This window comes from Triturus cristatus, chromosome 7 (genome assembly GCF_964204655.1).
Source record: "Triturus cristatus chromosome 7, aTriCri1.1, whole genome shotgun sequence".
Taxonomy (NCBI): Eukaryota; Metazoa; Chordata; class Amphibia; order Caudata; family Salamandridae; genus Triturus; species Triturus cristatus.
The window spans coordinates 1,656,267,021-1,656,287,029 of record NC_140590.1 but is presented as its reverse complement, the minus strand read 5'-3'; the positions used below and the strand labels follow the sequence as shown (position 1 = coordinate 1,656,287,029).

At 42.4% G+C, this 20,009-nt stretch overlaps 1 protein-coding gene across 1 annotated transcript in view; it reads right to left on the bottom strand.

The window, feature by feature from the left end:
• The window catches only part of MRGBP (MRG domain binding protein), an 84,942-nt gene that overhangs the window by 51,765 nt on the left and 13,168 nt on the right, over nucleotides 1-20,009 (bottom strand). The window contains exon 2 of the mRNA XM_085619723.1: nucleotides 1,720-1,841. Within this exon, the coding sequence (XP_085475849.1) occupies nucleotides 1,720-1,841 (122 nt within the window). The remainder of the gene's footprint in view (nucleotides 1-1,719; nucleotides 1,842-20,009) is intronic.

The window sequence follows — 20,009 nt, the reverse complement described above, 5'->3', positions numbered from 1 at the left end:
ATCGACGTCCGTTATCTACAGTCAGAGCACGATTTGAAATATGCAGGCTAGAGAATAGCTTTCAAATCCAGTCTGGCACCTGGGGAGTATTCCAAAGCGAGGAATCTGCAGTTACAAGTATCCGTTAGAACTGGAAAAGCAAATTGGTCTGGCACTGCAAATTGCCACAAGTTGTACCTTTTTGGGGGTTTTATTGCAAGCATATATCACAAAAAAAGAAAAACATGTTGCAGCATAGAGTGAGTGGATAGTAAGAATGCTTTGCTAAACTGCAATAAGATGACATGGGCTGAGTTAGGTGCAGCTGATTCAATTGTTACAGGGCGGACAAATTAGTAGCGCCCGTGGGTTTGACAGAAAATAAATGGTGCTCTTACAAATGGTCAGGGAAGTATGATACTGATGAAAATATAAGTCCTGGGCATGTTTTGGTGGCTGTGCATGGATCACCAAATAGAAAAACTTGTCAGATACGGTTTGCTGTGTTCTAGGAGTAATTAGACTCATATGGTACAAGGGACAGTGTTTCTACTAATCCAGTTTCATGAAAAGCACAGCAGAATACCAGTGTGGATATGAAAGCATGATGGCAGAAGTACAATGTGTGCACAATATCATGGCGATGGAAGGAACTCAATTCATGGTGGAAGTTTTTGCCAAGTAAGGTTATCCGGATGTATATTCATGGACAATGGTGCCGAATTGATATTGGGTCAAATGGAGGGCTTTTGAGCATTTGTTATCGAGCACCCCAAGAAGGACTGAACGCGAGAACGGGCTTGATGGGCCAATTACTCATGTTTTGGGGGAAGCGTGCTGTTGACTTTAGAGGTGGTCTGGAATGGAGCGATGAGGTGAGGAAGATGCTGTGAAGCCACAAGACAACCGTACAGTATGCTAAAGACAGGATCTTTTCTGTTAAGAGGAAGGATTCCGGACACAAAATTGTGTCCAGATTGGATGTGAAGAGGTGGAAAGGTAGGAGTGGATGGCAAGGTGAAAGAGGAGGCTAGTGCACAGCAGAAGGTTTATAGAGAAATGCATGTGAAAGAAATTGAAAGGTGTTCAAAGAGACTGAGTGGAAACTGGGCGTCAGAACTAGAAAGGAGTAATCATACTTTTTGCCTCCCAAAGCATTATCAGGTTTACAGACACACGGTGGTGTTGGAAAGGAAAGAAGTATGGAATAGAAGAGATTTGTATAGTGTAATGCTACAGAGTTTCCTGCAACTGCAAATTGACATGCAACGGGATCACAAAGGGGTGGACAAAATGGTGGCAGTGCAGTTAGTGGACGTTCAGAAAAAATATTTGAGAGAATGATACAAATGAAAACGAGAGGACTACAAAATGAATTTATGACTTTATTAGATAAGATGATTTTGCCTTCCGGTAAATCATTTTACCAAAACCGTATAACGTTATTAGTTCATTATATGGTTTGTTCTTTATCCGTTTGATTGTAGAGGTTAGAGAGGGAATGTGTTGCATCATGTATTAACAGCACAGAATTGAAAAACGGTGGCGGAGTGTTAGGGATGCTATGCTTCAGGATGTGAGGAACTGCAGTTGCTGCTTTTTGGGGAAACTGGTTCATACAGAATTCTTAAGATTCACTTTCTACAATGAAGCTACTCAACATCATCTGAGTAAAGTTTACTTGCCATAGGACTGCCCCAAACCTTGCACCCAAACGTATCGATTACACAGAGTACTCACCAGAGCTTGCATGTCATACATGGTCCCCAGATGATCCCAGATTACTTTGGAGGAGATTGGACGCCCAATGTTCTGGCTAAATTTATCGCGAATGCAGATCATGTGGAAGTGCCGGTTCACACCTATGGGAAAAGGCTTGATCTTAGGTTAGGAGGGCCAAACACAATTGTGTCACTCAGCAACACAAAATGCCATCTCAAACATACTTGTAGCAATTGTACTGTTGCAGCTCATGCATTTGTAACAGTTTTATAAAGTACAGGACACTATTGGCATCGAGAGATATGGGAGATTTCAAGCTCTCAACTTTGCAAATTAAGGCCAAGAATTGACAATTATGTGATAAATTACAAACTGGACAAGCACATAACTGCACCACTAACACACACACAAACTGTTTGGTAGGACTTGCAAATGCTTAAAATTAAGCATGTAAAGTTATGGGCTCGAGCCAAGATATCCTCACTTCATGTGTACATTGCTTATCTCTAGTTAAAATTTGAATGTTAAAAGCATTATCAATCTGACACAGCATAAGAGGCGCAGCATGGCAGAAAGTACTGGGCAAGGTCCCTGCAAGAGGAGCATGTGTCCCCACTTTACTAGATCTGGTAACATCTAATCTTAAAGGTTCTTGCACAATTGCAGCCATAACTCAGACACAAACATGAATCGTACATACTATTTACAGATATCGTATACCAAAGTGCTGGAACAAAAGCCCTGTATGGCTATGTATGGGTGTACTAACCGACCATGTAACTTTCACGATCAGGCCTTTGTTTTCACACAGTAAATGCAAGTCCTGTGCGTCTACTAAAGGAACGTTAGAGCTGGACTCTAATTTGTAGTGACTTCTAAAGTGTATTCCTTTGTGAGAATGGCCATCTCTATCAGCCTATAAAGACTGGACTGTTCGAAACAGATAGAGCTACCCAAAGGGAAGAACCTAGGTAAGTATTACATATATGAGCTGTTGGAAAACCACTCCCACACTAGAAGGGGTGGTTGTGGTCTTCCGGACACACTGTGGTAGCTTGGCTCGAGTGGTCAGGAATCAGGCTCCGTGCTAAGCATACAACATACCCAAACAATAACCATGCGTGCATCCGTTCCAAAAACGACTCTACACCGTAAAAATTATGAAAATAACTTTCTTTATCTGCTTTTTCTCTTAGTTGCTGATTGGAGAAAATAAATAACAATCACAATATACAAACTTTTTAGAAAGTGCAGGACAAATAAATACTGGCTTAATGATTCAATAAATAGGGGTGATCATAAATACTGAAGGCATAAATAAAAGTGCAATACAGACAGGCAATTAAATATTCTGAGGCAATAAATACTGTAACCAATAAATATTGTGCATCAATAAATACTGTGGACCAATAAATACAGTGGAACAATAAATAGGTTAAATACAATAAATACAGTGCCCCTAATAAATACTCAAAAGCTGACAGTGACACTCATGGATTCAGATCACTTTTGAATTCCTAAGGGCTGATTTGGCCCAGGCACAGCTTGTGGGGATGTGGAAGGCTTGAGGGTGTCTACTCCCTGGCTTGGACAAGGCTGAGGCCTAAACTGAGGTAGATCAAGGTGGGAATTACCAGAGACCTGGCTCTCTTCCTCCACACAACCTCTCTAGATTAGTCCCAGTTCACCCCTGGCACAGTCAGGTTGGTTCCAGCACCTCCCTAGCCCCTTAGAGCAGTCTCTCAGGTCTCCACAGGGCCTTAGGCGCCCTCTACTCCACTTACTGCCCTTTTTCTGATGCTCCGACGCCGCTGGAGTCGTATCGATGCCGTGAGGCGGTTCCGGTTCGATGTCGGCGGCCGCGGCACAATGTCAGTTCTTTGACGACGCCGGCAGGCGGATCCGGTCTCGATGTCAGCGGCCTCGGTTCGATCTCGACCTCCGATTCGATGGCGTCGGCAGTCTTACTCGATGTCGACTTCGGGCGGCTCCGGTCCGATGGCGACCTCGGCTTCGATGACGTCGGCCGGCCTTGCCTCGATGTCGACTTCCGGCGGCTCCGGAGTGCGATCCTCACTCCCGACCTCCGGTGCTCCTCACAGGTTTCCGGCGACTCCGGAGTGCGACCTCCACTCCCGACCTCCGGCACGATTCTCACAGGTTCCGGCGACTCCGGAGTGCGATCCTCACTCCCGACCTCCGTTACCCTTCACCTCGGTCTCCGACGACTCCGGAGGGCGGACTTCACTCCTCCGATGACGCCGCTCACTCGACCTCGGGTGACTTCCTCCTCGACCTCTGGTATTCCTCACGACCTCTGACGGCGCCCTTTCTCGACCTCTGGCGGCTCCGGGTACGACGTCTGCTTTTCCAGTCAGCGCCGCTTCTCCACCTCGGGCTCCAGGTCTTAGGCTACTCGACGTCGGACTTCAGGGAAACCAGCTTCCAGGTCAGGATCTTGCTGTTCTCTTGTTTCTAAGGCCTGTTCCTGCTGTCCAGGTCCTCAGGATGGTTTTTCTGACTTCTTCCCACACAGGGCTCTAGGCTGGGCTCCGTCAGTAGGGACTAGTATCAAGGGTGGGTTTATGGACCCCACTCCAGGCACAAGTTTCCACCCCTGCTGCTTCACTCCTTCCTCCTTCACGTTTTTGCTGCTCACTCCTCACCAGTCAGGTGCCAACTGCCAGCTCCAACTGCCAACTCTCTGTCTTAGCTTCCCAACATTCTAAACCGCCTCCAACTGTCACAGGGTTCTGGAATGTTCTGGAAGGTGCTAGCAGGTTCCAGTGGATGCTGGTGATGTCACAGGTGGCCACCATTTTGTGCTTCAGGCCTCCAGACAGAAGTTTCAGGGGTAGCTAAAATGGCTCCCTGAATCTGCAACAACACGAAAAAGTCTGGTGGTTCCCAAAAAGGAAAAATTCAAACAGGGTTTGAGGCAAAAGTGGGACAAAATAAATAATGATGAGGAGGGACCACCCAAAGGGCTGACAGGTCTAACATGAGCAGAAACAATCAATCGTAATTCAAACAAATATAAAATATCCTCTAAAAATGAACATAATGAAGTCAGAGAGCACATGAACAGAGAAAAACATCTTGTATTAGAATTTCACAATTGCAACAGTGTTGTAGTGAAACAACAGCGTAGTGAAAAAAAAGTTCATATGACAAAAGTGCCACATGTAATATTACCAAAACATTTGGCCCATGTATATACAAATACTTACATCATTTTTGGCCAATTCCAAACCAGGCGGGGGGGGGGCAGGGGGGGGGGGGGGTGGTGGGGAGGTGTAAATGTTACCATGTCTAGTTTAAACAAACAACCACATGAATGATTGGTCTAGGAGAAAAAACAACAAGTATTTGCAATGCAATAGGTCTCGCATTTGCGCGAGTTTGAGCTATTGGCATTGTAAATGACTGCCTTTTATGTATATGTTTTGAAATTCTGCAAGCGGTGCACCGTATTCTGTGGTTCTTCTTCTTAGTCAAGAGGTCTAGATCACATGGTCTGTTTCTGTCATTATTGGGGGGAGATGTGATTGTTTTTTTGCAGTTCCTGGGCTGTCCAGCAGCAGGCAGAGGTACAGTGGGAGTAGTGGTATGTGTATACTGCATTGGGGCTCACTGAACTGCACACAACCACATGTAGGCCTGATAAGCCCATTCCTGTTCCGCACCAGGGCTTGTGCCACTACTCCCCGGTCTCATCTTGTAGGGGATTGTGGGATATGGGTAACAGGTTCTACAATACCATCAAATAAAATGAGCCCCCATTCAGTAGTTCACCTGCCCCATTGCAAGCATGTTTGCTGACTTAGCTGCACAGACCTTCAGGAGACACAGTTAAACAGAGGAGGACACCCTTTGTGTGCCCCTGATAGGGAGAAAAGTCAACAAAAGTAAAGGTCAGATTGTTTATGTAGTACCTAATATCAGTATTCAGCCTGCTTCTAAACATTTCAAATTGGAGCACAAAAGGGAACTTCAGCAAATGTGGATGTGATAATTAACGCCTATTATAACTTTTTGGGGAATAACGTGTAGTTAGGTTCATAATGCACAACCCCTCTCGTGTCCAGGAAACACTAGTCTTTTCTTCTAATTATATTTCGAAAGGTTTAAGCGGTCAAATTTAACAAAGGGAATTGGTAACAAACTGGTAACTGCAGGTGCAATAAACTTCACACCGCTTACACTGCTGTCCCTGCACAGGAGTTTGTGAAGTGGTTGCAATTAAATAAGTCAGTTGTAATAAGGCTCGTGCTGAACATCAAATCACATACATTCATTCAGAGCACGTCACAATTCTGGTGACTGCATTAACGGGATAATGAACTGTGATTTTACCGCAAAGATGTAAATGGGGAATAACGTGTAGAAAAGGTGTTTCGTTGTGTTTTTCTGCCATTGGAGGTGCGGGACCGCCATGACAGAATTAATTCATTTTGTGGCGCAGTAACAACACTGCTTTCTAAACTAAAATCAATTTTCTCATATTTAACACAAATTTATACCACAAAGAAGCTGAGCGCCTTACTGTGCACACTTATGCTGAGCACGTATGGAAGGCGATGGTCTAGACGGTAATTTAAGAGCAGCTGGTCTGCAGTCCACTCTGAAGACAATTTGTTTTGTGGTCATTTATCGCTGCGGCCCTTTGGTCCCATCCCCGTTAATATGCAACACTGCAGCGCTCTCAAGTGGCAAGAAGGGGCAGGTGCAGCAGTCGCAATGATTAAAGAAGGGACGGGTGAAAGAACGGAAGCAGTAACGATAGAACTTTCGCGTCACAGGAAAGTCCATTAAAAGGATTTTTTTTTTAAATAATGAAATTATATATAATTCTCTATAGATCCTTTAAGGGAAACCAAAGATTCGAAGCTTGGTTATTTGTGATAGGTTCCGTTGGCTTTAATTCTGTCTGGAAGTAATAATATTAATTTAATTAGAGAAGTGACAATGGTAAAAATAGAAATAATAACTCCATTAAATCACTTAGAGACACGATTATAAATATTATTATTATTATTATTATCATCATCATCATCAATAGCAATCCCCACCAATTGCTTTTAAAAACCCAGTGGCAGATCTGTATCACAATTTAGGCAAAGTGTGGCACGAGGAGCTATTTAAAAAGCAATTGTTATTAACAACAGACCACATTGGGCTTCCATGTTTTTGCTAACAAAGTATGATTTCACACTTCAGTAGCCATATTAACAAGCGCGGCCACGAAAGTTAAAGCGACTGCGCTAATTAGACAAGGAATGTCAGGAATGCAGCTGGCATCCGGCCACACTGCTGCTCGCTCCCGAGCTCTCTAGGCCAGGGTAGTTAACGTTTTTAGAGAAGGCGGGACATGCACCCGCCTTTGGCCAATTGCAGGCTTTCAATTTTTGAAAGCCACATGCAATGGCCAATCACTTCAGCTTTTCAGCAAACTTGTGCGTGTGGCTTTATTCAGCCACATGCACGAGTTTGCTGAAAAGCCGCAGTGATTCCAAGAGGTCATTTCCTAGCGCAGCACATGCGCGCTGCGCTAGGCTCGACCTTAAAAGGGGTCAATGTAGACATTGATACTGAAATCGTGCAAAATAATAGGAGGTGCTCTGTGCTCCAAATAAAAAAGTCTGAGAATAATTTGACTTCTAAATTTTTGAGGGATTTCGCTGTCAGGTCAAAATGTGATATTGTTGTGCTTTTATGACATTACGTGTCGAAATAAAGCTTTGTTGATTGATTGATATTGTTGGTTATAAATAAACTATTGGGGTGTGTGCCACAGTAAGAAAAAAAAAAAAAATCAGTAATGAAACTCTAAATTAGGCTTAACAACTGAGACAGTACAGAGCACAAAAATTGTCAAAATCAAACAGCCTAAGAAATGCGAATTCAAAATTCCTGTAACTACCACAGAATATGTTAAGGGCCACCAAATTAGAGATCTAAGGCCCTTAAAAGACAGCTCACCATCCAGCAAAAACAATGGTAAATACGGCAATTGCAGCATGTGAATATCCCTATACGCACTCTCTTCATTAATGATGCATGTGCAGGAAAAAGTGTTTTTAGGATGCGTCAGCTCAAAGGCACAGAGTGGCTGGGCATGCTCACGTAGAAACATGCTACTGCACTTCTTTCAAGATGATGGACATGCCATGTCGCAATAGGGGTCATGTTTAGGAACAACAGACAAATAATTCCCCATGCGCCGGCTCTCTGGAATCAGCAATTCGATTAATGGAACAATGTTAATTATAGTATAAAACTAATGAGGGACAAAACCTTTTTTGGGGATTGGAAAGCAAGAAAAGGCTCACAATGAATCTCAATCAATGGAAGCACATTATTAGTGCGATAAGTGTTTCTGGATAACCTGGGTAATTATTACATTCTGCAAAGGCAGATTATATTGAAAAGAACATTTACAGAAAGAAGAAAATCAAATAACATATCAGTAATTCAATCAACATCGGAATAGATGGAAATTACAAGTAGACATCAAACTCGTGTCAAAACCAATTACTTAAAATCCAATTAGGAACATTAATCCATCATAATCTTAAATCCTGGGAAAAGCAATGGATAGTAGTCATCTGATGTTACTCCAAGTATTAGAGGAAGGTGAAAATATTCCATTCATCTATTGGATTAAGTCCATTATTGATCGAATCGTGTATCAATCCATTTGCCTTCCTTTCTACACAATAATCAGATGATATTTCCACCTCTCGATTAGTTAGGTAATTTATGAATAACTTTAAACTGCAACTGGTTCTCATCATGATTAGACTCAGCAAAATAATGGACCAAATTTGCTCTGAAGGTTTTGCAACAAACTTTAGTATGATGGGACAGGCATGACTAGAAATCGCAACATCAGTTCCAAATGGGGTGTACCACCTATTAACAACCATTTTAAGTGTGGGAAGTGCAGTGAACGTGATTTTTGACATGCAATAGAAAACCATTGTCACATGCAAATCAGACATTCACCTTGAACTTCTTTTCCAATTGCAATTCGCAAAACATGGGTTTATTGGACATATTGTCCATTTAAATTATTCTAGGTAGGTCAGACTATACAAAAGATAAGAAATCATGGGAAAACTCTAAAATTTGAACAGCACTTTTGATCAATTCTGAACTATTCAGGAATGGTTGTCTTCATTTATAGAATCTACATGGCGAGCGGTAGAAAGTGGAGGGTGGCGAGGACGGAATCATCGGATGGCTCTTTTCATAAGAATCTGAACTTTACTTATTTATTCTGGCCTTTCTAACCGAGTGACTGATTATACCTTAACTTTCCACAACGTTCTACACTTGAGAACCTGTAACTATAGATGCCTACATTTCAGTTACTGCAACAATAACAAGGTGATGAGTGGAATGCTTGAAGTAATCTCAACCACTGCCAATCGCCTGGGACGCGTACCGATCTATCATTTTTTGCCCAAAGTGCTGCCTCAGTTTGGACCCAGACAGCAAATCAGCCTAGACCCTGCTCCAATCAGAACAGTTCAGCCCAAACTGCTAGGCCAGGACCTCTGTGAACGGGAAACCAAGTAACCCAGGACCGGTTTTCTGCCTATTATGGGCACCTCAGCCAGGTATAGCTTGCTTCAAATATGAGGACGGGACCCATGTCTGTGCTTAGGGCAGCAACTGCAACAACAACAAAATGATGGATGGATGCTTGAATTAATCTCAGCCAATGGCAATCGCTTGGACTGCATCCCAACTCATGGTTTTTCACTCATTGTGCAACCTACGTTTGGACCCAGCCATAAGCAAATCAGCCTTGACCCTGCTCCAATCAGAACACTCCAGCCTCAACTGATAGGCCAGGTCCTCCGTGAGCTGGAAAACAAGCAATTTTGACACATTATTGTTTGAACATATATAATTTTATCATTATAACTGCATGTAAGTAGAAAGGTTTGTGGCAATTTCAATTGAAAATGTTTGTCTGTAAATGAAAGTGTGCTACCACATCATGCTTTAGTGATATATTTATTAAAAGTGAGAGTTGTTGGATAGGAACTGAGAAACATCACCTCTCCCCATAAAAATTCTATTAGTGAATTAAGGGGCAAGTAAGGGGTCATGTGTATCATATAAGTGGGCTACATTTTTTATTATACATGGAGCAAGACTTTAGCCCTTAAAATAAAAGAAGACATTTTTGTACAGCAGACATGCTGAACTCACATATTTGGAGGCGGTCTTGTATGACAGAATTCATTACAGACATCACATTGTACAAGGCCTATCTGGCAATCAAAAATAGACCGTATACCTGATAGGTTGTAAACACATTAGTGATTCCCGGAGAGAAGAGCACTTTTAAATAGTCAACAACCTACTGCAATGAGAACCATTCTCGCATGCAAGTCAGACAATGGCCCATATAAGGCATAAACAGTAGGCACCATTTGTTTTACATTTTGTTATAATGTGCAATCACGCCGTTATTGTCACATCTGCTAGGCACTTGTATAACTGCATATTAAAGATGTAGTATTTTTTCAAACAAATCTTCTGACTGAACAATGGCTTTCTCGAAGCGTGATAAACAGTGTGTTCTGTGCCATCTGCAAACAAGAATCCTTCAAGCCTTTGTTGGTGGACCAAAGCTATCAATAGAAAATCGAGTCCTGGCTAGTGAGGACTGTAGGCAGTTTCATCCTGGAATCTTTTCTGTTCTCCCATTAAAATGCATCACCAGGAGAAACAAGCATTGGCAAAGCCAATATGTCTTGCAAAATGAGACTTTTGGCTCTGCCACTGCCTTTTGCCCCTGATGCCAACTTTGCCAATGATTCCTAGTTTGCTGTATTGCAGCAAGGATGAAAATTACGAAAAAGGAACAATTATGTATGCATTTTTATTTAAAGTTTAAAAAAAAAAATGTTTAAGTGCATAAGCCCTGGTTCAAAATAATGCCCAAAACTCTCATTGGCAAGACCTATTGACTTTGCCAAATGCTTGTTTTATCAGCGTGGGTTATCTGGTCTGTACATGATCATCCATGCAAAACCTTTGTCCCAAATTCTTCCTTGTAGTCTTGTCTTCCAACTTCTGTGACCTACCAGTATGCCACACTCTTGGACTCACACTATTATTCACTTATAGACATCTACCTCTTTGTACACAGTCGCTATCCAAACCGGGTTTAACTCAGAACACACTTTTCATCCTCAGATAAACTCAGATGGGGTTTTATCAGACACCACAGTTACTCTCAGCTCTGTCATGAGAAATGTCACCTCCTGGGAAGCAGTCTCCCCGCGTACTGGGAGTCGTACTAGTTGGGTAAAGCTCCTGATGCTTTTAAACTCTTGTTAGAATACCAACATGGCTCTAAAACAGTGTCCATCCCACTTGGCATGGTAAAAGCAGAAAGATGTCGGATTAATACATCAATATACAGCAGATGCAAACTTTGAGGCGGTGTATGCCCAATACGGAGAGAATTGTAAATATACGCTTCCGGTTCTGTGTCAAAGTTCTCCCGAGTTGACAAACGAAGGTCATGCCATACAGTGATAAGAACAGCTACATTTTCTCGTTCATCCTACTCCACCCCTCAGTGAAAAGGGTGAGAGGTTGCTACATGCAGTCAGCATGTAAAGCCCCGGAAGCTCCTAGATACAAGGAGATTGGGAATGGTTTGAGGAGACTTTATTTATATACTTAAGTTTTTACTCAGTGCTACTCCACCCTGTAATGGGTGTTAGTTCGCTTTACAACATAAACCCAAAGTGCCAGGTCTCTTAACAATAACATCAAACTACACAAAATTAGAAGACGCGTTAACAGGAAAGAACAAGCATTGGCATAGCCAATAGGTCTCGCCTCTGGGACCTTATAAGTATTTAGTTATGCAGCACAATATCCTTACTGCAACAACATTAATTGTTGTATGGCTAAACACTTATAAGGTTTCAAAGGCGAGACCTACTGGCTATGCCAATGCTTGTTAAGTAGTGTCTCGAGCGGCACTTCCGCTATTTCTATCCGATGTAAACAAAAAGTGTTACTATAGTAAACTTTTATGGCACTCTTTCTGAAGGAAGGCAAGCTGAGTTGTCCATGCTCGAATTCAAACTCCTGCAGACCAGAAGAGGATTAAACCTACTGAAACTTATTGAATGGATGAATGGACTTCAGCAAACGCACGGAAGGAGGAACCGGAAGAAGGAACCATTCAAAGAAAGATGGGTGAGAGAGAGAGCTAGGCCGTGAGGTTCATGCACTAAGGGTATGTGAATACACGAACGAATGACTGGGCGGAACAACAAGTAAAAGCATGGTACTCGGCTGTATGTTAGCTAGGTGAGTGAATGTGTGCATTATAGACGAATGTATGATTGATGAATGAATAGCAGAAGGCACAAATTTGCCTCTTGCTACTATCATTTTTTCGCACATAAAGGAAGCAAAGCTAGGAAGTAGTGATCTTCTCAGGATCACACCATTTAATCAAACGGAGAAGCTGGGATCTGAACCAAGGTCTTCATTTTCGCACCCTACATTAACCCTTAAAAACGAACATTTATTAGCGTATTCGGAATACAAATGCACAGTTATTGTGTGTGCGCGCGTGTTTGTTTAACAATTTAAACACACTATCGTAAAAAAAAATCTACAGTAGTGCTGATGGGAAAGGGGAATGCAGTGCTGTCCGTTCAGTTTAATTGCTGCCTATATGGCGCTCAAGTTCCCAGTCGCAGCTTCATGGCGCTTTTGGTAAATTTTAAAAGAAAAAAAAGAAATTAAAACAAAAAATGTCAACTAAAATAACAATTACAATGCGCTAAATCATATAACAACATTAACATAATTTGGAATTTGTGCAAATATCTCCAGCATCTGTTGCATTTCTCTTCCAAAAGAGATAACAGGCCCCCAAAGCCTCTTTCTGTATGTTGTGTGCTGGCGTGAGGTCTCACACTGACAATCCGTCATCACGATCACTCTAAAAGCAAAAGTGATCGCGATGACGCACTCTAGGGATGCGCGTGCAGCAGCGGGGGGGGGAGGGAGGGGTATGGTGCCGATGGCTGGCGCAGGAGATGGCTGGGCGAGAAGGGAGGGGGGAATGCGGGGAGCAGCTGTGCGCGTGCACGCCATTGTGCACTGTAGCTTGTCGCCAGCACAAAAAGGTGGGTAGCACTTTCTAAACCCACCTACTAAATGTCTCGCCAGACCAGCGCATGCGCTGGGTCAGGCAAGACCTAAAAAGATATTGGGGCATATGTAGCATCCGAATTTTTAATCGCAAACGCTGTGATTCGCAAAAAACAGTGTTTGCGATTAAAAATTCGCAAAACGGGATGTATGAGGCAAATTCTCAGCGCAAATTTAAGGAATCGCTAATTTAGTGATTTCTTAATTTTGCGTAAGCATTTAAGAAATCGCAAATTGCGATTTCTTAAATGACATGTAACACGCACCAAAGCATTGCGAATTATCCTTTATAAATCGCAAATTACCACCAACTTCTAGCTGGTGGTAATTTGCGATTTCTGTTAAAAATGCACTTTTTGGAATTTTACAAAGTGCCACGTGGCGCACATACATGCCCTTAGGGCATGTATGTGCGCCATATGCACACACATGCTCATTTCAGTGGTGCATCAGGGTGTCATGACACCCTTGCACCTTTGAAATTATTCTCAAATTGCGATTAGCAAATTGCGAATCGCAATTTGAGAATTACTTCCCATTCATTCCTAAGGGTCTCCTGGCCCATAGAAATGAATGGGAAGGTATTCCTTAATTGCGATTTCGCAATTTGCTAATCGCAATTAAGGAATTTTAAGAAATCGCAAAAGTTTTGCGATTTTTTAAATATATCCCGTTTTGCAATTCTCAAATAGCGATTCTTTAAAAATCGCTATTTGAGAATCGCAAATGGAGATGTTGATACATATGCCCCATTATTTGTAAGACAGTTCAGATGCAGAAGGTTGTGGAGAAGCGAGAGAACGATTTTTAATACAGTGTAGAGAGGTGGAATCACCTTTTTCCACTCCAGTCTGAACAGAACGGTCCGGTGATTTCAAAATCGTGCCTACTGGCATTGCATCGGCCTCTAGGCTCTCCCGATCTTGGTACATTATAACCCGGATTATAATCCAGTTCTTCAGATTCCAAAATCTGCCACTTTGGCACCGGACAACATTTCATCATGACCTTGCTATTTTTACAATCTGTGTTTGAGTCATTTGTTTCACAGAGCCAAGCTATGGCACATGAAAGGGGCTAAAATAGAATTAAAAGCATAAGTTATAAATGTCAGGAAAGCTTTGTTTTTATTTCCAAGTGAGTATCTGCTCGGCCAGTGGGGAAAATGAAGAGTTCCCAAAATACGAAAAAAGGATATTGGTTTGGAAAGGACCAGCGTCACAGTTAGCAAATTCTACAATTGCTACACACGCTGGCAATTTAATGAAACACTGTGCTGCGTGAGTGACCAAACCAGCCTGAAGTGTTCTTCTGAATGACCCAGAAGGCCTTCAGCAGAATAGTTATTTTGCTTTTTTCAGAAAAGATTAGAACTCTGAAGTAGACATCTAAAAACAAAACACAGCAGAACATTAGTTACCAACACCAAACTTCCTTCAAATTGTTTGAGCTGCAGTTTCAAGTTAACTCGTTTGTGTGCAATCTTGAAAATATGGTTCTGGTTAACGTTCAAAGTGATTAATCATAGTCACAGGAAACTAACCACCAACCAAGGTGTGTTTCAGATTCCCCTGTGCGCACACGCCAGAAAAGAGGAGCCTTTTCTGATAATTAAGAACATATTTTGAAGCAGAGTTTATGTTTTCCATTTAAGAACAATTAGTCCTCAATTGTTGTCTTTCACAACTGAAGTAACGTCTGCTCACGCTACTTAATTAGCACAGTAGACTCATCTGGTCATCTCACATGCCCCTGGTCCCTCGCTAGTACCAATGAAATGAAACTTCCTGCTCCACAAAGGCACAGCAAGAGCAAATTTTCATTTGTCGCCCGTGCTCTTCCTACACAATCTACATAGCCCGGGAAGCAATCTATCTGCCACACTTACACTGAGCAGCGGTTCAGCGGTGTAATAACCCATACACACAGGGCACAAGTCCTAAACCAGGAAGAAGAGAAAACAAAACCAACAGTCCCATGCGACGTCACAGGAGTTTCAATCAAAAACATATTGGCATGAAACAACGCTGAACGTTATTTTAAAGCTCGTTGGTCGGTCGACAAGGTGATTTCTGCGAAGTAAAACAGAAAATAAGTTGTCAACAGAGGGAACAAAACAAGAAAACCACAATGGAAGATAAAGAAGGAGGGAGCAAGCAGCGACGAGTGAGGGAGTGGAAGGATGTGTTCCTCACTTTCCAGTTAGAGAAAGAACAGGCGGTCTCAGGGAAACAGCATCTGACATTTGATCTCAGTCGTTAACTAAACACCAAATTTGAAAATTAAGAACAAGAATTACAGCCCTGTTTACAGAAAAACTCAGCAAGTGAAAACAGAGCACTTGTGTGCGGTGCTCTTAGACAAAGAAACAAGAAGTTCCTTAAGCAGATGCTAAAATGGAACAAGTGTAAGGCTACACGTTATGGGGCGGTGCTCTGTGAGAGAGCACAACCCACGAAAAGGAGGGACAAACAGGAAAGATTAACCACTTGGAAGCAAGGCTTTTCAAAGGACACTTGAAGAAACAAATGACAAGCAATGGGGGGCTGTATGCCCATAGATTAATCGTAAAATGCCTCGAAGAGACAGCACAAGTGCTGTGTAGGCGAGACCTAAAAAGATGCCTGACAAAAAAACTTGACGATGTTGTTCTACTTCTGATCCTATTGCTTGAAGGCAGCTACTATTAACTCCGTCAACCGTTCCAGGGGTTGGCAAGTCCTTTACAAATTATGTAAAAGCCAAAAAACAAGATACTATCCACAAATGTTAACCTGGTAAAGAGTTTGGCTTTGAAATTAACATATTTAAAGGCAAAGCTTAAAAATTCACAACAAAATGGCAAATTGGGACACGAAATTGAAGGTTATTCTTTTACATTTTTATCTGTGGATTATGAAGGCTGATTAAAAGGAAAACAGGAGCGAAAAATCCTGACATTAAGCACGCTTGCTATCAGAAATGATAGTACATTAAAGGAGGGGAAGGGCACGGAAGAGCAGGTCAGTTCTCCATTACAGAGTCACAGGAGCGAAAAATCCTGACATTCAGCACGCTTGCTATCAGAAATGATAGTACATTAAAGGAGGGGAAGGGCACGGAAGAGCAGGTCAGTTCTCCATTACAGAGTCACATTATAGAAGTACACAGCAGATATCCTCCTGAATTTGGGGGCGGATTTAATTTTGGATACTTTGCGATGAAGAGTCTGGTTGAGCCAGGGCTCCAGGACAGAACACACAGGATGATGTCATGAGTCTATTTGCTCAGGGGAACTCCTTTGCTTACTGTGCTAGACAGCTCTGCTCCAGAGGCCAATCTAGTTTTGCAGCGTTACAAGTGCTGACGATTTTCTGGCTACAGCAATAATGCATTATTTATCAACCGTTTTTGCATACACGAGTCTAGAGCATCAGAGTGGTAAAACGTAAGACGATATAATATGAAGCAAAAACATGTACTCATGTCATCATTCGACCCAGAATGCTCCTGCCCCTCTCAAGAGTGTGGACTCTAACCCAGTGTGGCTTATGACCACAGTACAGAATTTTACCTCCTCACCTAATAATGCCAACCCCCTCCTCTCTGGCAACTACCCTCCCCAATCTACAAGCAAACCAACTCTCTCCTCTGATCTTATGAATGGCAATAACAACACTACTCCTGATCTAGTATCTAACATTGTGATGCTACTCACAACCTCTACTATTCACGATTCCCCTCTTCCTCAGATATGACAAGTACCATCCATAACGGTGCTGTCCCCAGACAGGATTTAAACAGTATTACCTACACTTCTTCCAATCCCCAAACACTCCTCACACCTAAGCCCCACTCCTTACAGCACAACACATCGAGGACCAGAAACCCATCCCACTGTCCCGGGGCTGCCCCAAACCTCTAGTATCCCCTTCACACATATCATCCTAATCAACTCAATAATACCTCTACTATCCGATCAAAGCTTGATGACCTAAAAATAGAATTACACCTAATGAGGGGTGACATACAGAACCTACTTCTTATTACTTTTAAGTTAGAGCATAAGGTTTCGTACCACAAAAAGCAGCACTGGCCTCAGAACAGCTGACAGCCACAAACTCACAGTCAACACCCCTGCAAACATCAGGACCCCTCCACCTAAATGGAGCTGTAAACCAAATCTACACCGCACATATTGACCCAACAGAACGACTCGTCACTTATTGTACAACGATATCCTCTCCCTTCTCGCCAGATACAACCAAGCACCTATCAAGCAAACGGTGCCTGTGGAAAAAATCCAGACAATTATCAGGCACCCACACAGAGTTTCTCATCACAATTTTAGGCCGAATAATAAATCTAACCTCAAACTAGTACCCATATCTCATTTACCTGCAACTGTAACTAAAACTAACCTAAAATGTGCTTTACTCAACTGCCGGTTGACAGTAAACATGCTGCTGATATTGCGGACCTCATCCTCACTCTAGACCTGGACCTCTAACTACTCACTAAAACATGGCTTAATGAATGCTCATCCCCCATACTGGACCTTCTAGTCCCTCCCAGCCATGACCTTTTTCACTTGGACAGCTCTGGCCGTCCCGGTGGTGGCACTGTCTATCCATCGGATCAAACGCTCAATAAAACAAACTCATACTCCATTACTGTCCTTCTGTGAATACCTTGAGATCAATTTCTGAACTGCATACAGCACATTATGTACGCTGCTCATGATCTATCACCCACCTGGAGACAATCAGACATTCATCAAACAAATTATAGAGATCATCTCTATCTACAACAGACTGCACAACAGCCAGATTTGTTTTGGCGATTTCAATATCCTTGGAAGGACACAAACAGTCCTTTGGTAAATAGCTTCAAACCCTTCCTTCACGACCTCAACTTGGTTCAAGTATGCAACAACCCAACGCATAACAAAAGAGCCACATTAGAACTAATAATAGCAACAGAGAGCACCATCCAAATTAAATCTAGATTACCATTCGACTGGAGAGACCACCATTGCATCATGTTCTTCATAGCAGAAAGGACTGTTCTCTGTATAGAAGATCCAGTGAAAGTCAAACACTGGGTAAGAGACACCAGTTGCATCAACCCTTTCAAGTTGTCTGCTCTCAACAACATCCTATCTCCGTCCACTAACATCTCAGACACACAAGACCTCAATGATCACTATATCGACTCCATGCCCGACATCATAGACGCCCTTGCTCCCAAAGAACTGAAAAATGTGACAAGATCAAAAAATCCATCCCTCGTTTCAATTCCAGCCTCAATAAAGAACGTCGCTCACTGAGATCAGCAGAAAGGTCATGGAGACGTTTACCCTCTACGATCAACCTCAATCTACGGAGACAAAGATGGAAAATCTAGAACTGGCTTATCAGAAGTTCCAAATCATCTTTCTTCAGAAAACAACTCAACAAGGCCACAAACTCTCCCAATCTAGTTTTTGAAATTATCAAAAATGAAACAAATAGGAAATGTAATCCCCCCGCATCCGAAAAGTCCACTACACCCAGCAACGACGTATTTGCCGCCTCCTTTATTGAAAAACAAACCTAATCAACGATGACCTCCATCACACCATGAAGCTCTTATCCCTCAAAACCACTCCACCTCACTCTCTCACACCTCAGGGAGAATGCCCTAAAAGCTCCTCCCTCAATCCCAAACATAATGCCTCTTGGTCCATCTTTAAGACGTTTGATGAATCAGACATTTTAAAAATATTATTTTCTCTTAAGTATCCTAACCACTTTATTGACCCCTTACCCTCTAAACTCCTTAACAAGATCAAACGCGTCCTGCTCACCTTTTTAGACTTATTTCATCAAGGCCTCTCTATCACAAGGCTCCATAACAGAATGTCTAAAAAAGTGGCCCGGTTACCCAGGAATAAAAAAAAAAAAATTACCAACCAGGTGCTAACAACTACTGCCCAGTCTCCAATATCCCAAACTCTGGTCAAGCTTCTAGAAAAATGCATACATCAACATCTATGCAACCATATTGAGCAATTCCGACACCTCGATCAATACCAAATCGGGTTTCAGACTGGGTCACAGTACCAAAACTGCCATGGTCCACAAAGCTGATGACGCCCTGAGATCTCTTGACTTCAATGAATCTTGCCTATTAATCCTGCTTGGCCTGTCAGCTGCGTTGAATACAGTTTAACATGACAACCTTCTGAACCTCCTAGAGTACAGGTTGGGTCTCTCAGGCGCTGTATTAAAATGGTTCTCTTAATTCCTACACTACAGATGTCAAAGAGTTATGATCAACCACGCTCTAGCCATCAAACGCCAGTCACAACTGGCGTTCCTCGAGGCTCTTCACGCTAACCCACCCTGTTCAACCTAGAACCCCAGACTGAAATTCTCAAACATCTCATACCACATGTATGCAGATGATACTCAATTTTTATGAAAATCACCTCTACAGAATACATCAGCATCCTCGATAACACCCTGACAAAAACTCAACACTGTCTAACTCGTAAACACCTAAAACTGAACACTCTCAAAACTGAATTCCTCTTAATCTCACCACCCAACCACACTCCTAATGTCAAAAAATGGCTCTCACATCAAACAGCCTTAAACTGTACCCCACACATCATAACCTAATCCAAATATCTAGGAATTATCTTGAACAATCTTTCTATACATGATCACATAAGAGCTGCCAACAGGAGTGCCAACTACCAACTCCACGCAATAAAGAAAATAAAACCTTTTCTTCCGACTGCAGATCTCAAGACAACGGTTCAAGCACTAGTTATCTCCAAACTAAATTATGGTAGTGCTACCCTCGTAGAACTATCCGAAGAAAAACTGGCACCTCTGAAGGATACCTTCATCGTGGAAACTCAACTCATCACAGGCTCAAAAAAAGCGATCACATCAACCCAGACCTTAAAGCGTTGAACTGGCCACCTTATGAAGCAAAGCTTCATCTAAAAATTGCGTGCATGACTCAAAGCCCTTCACCACCAAACTCTAACCTACCTGGCCAAGAAACTCGTCCTATCAAGCGAGAACAGATCTTTAAGACACACAGGTTCCCTTCTACTGAAGCCGTAC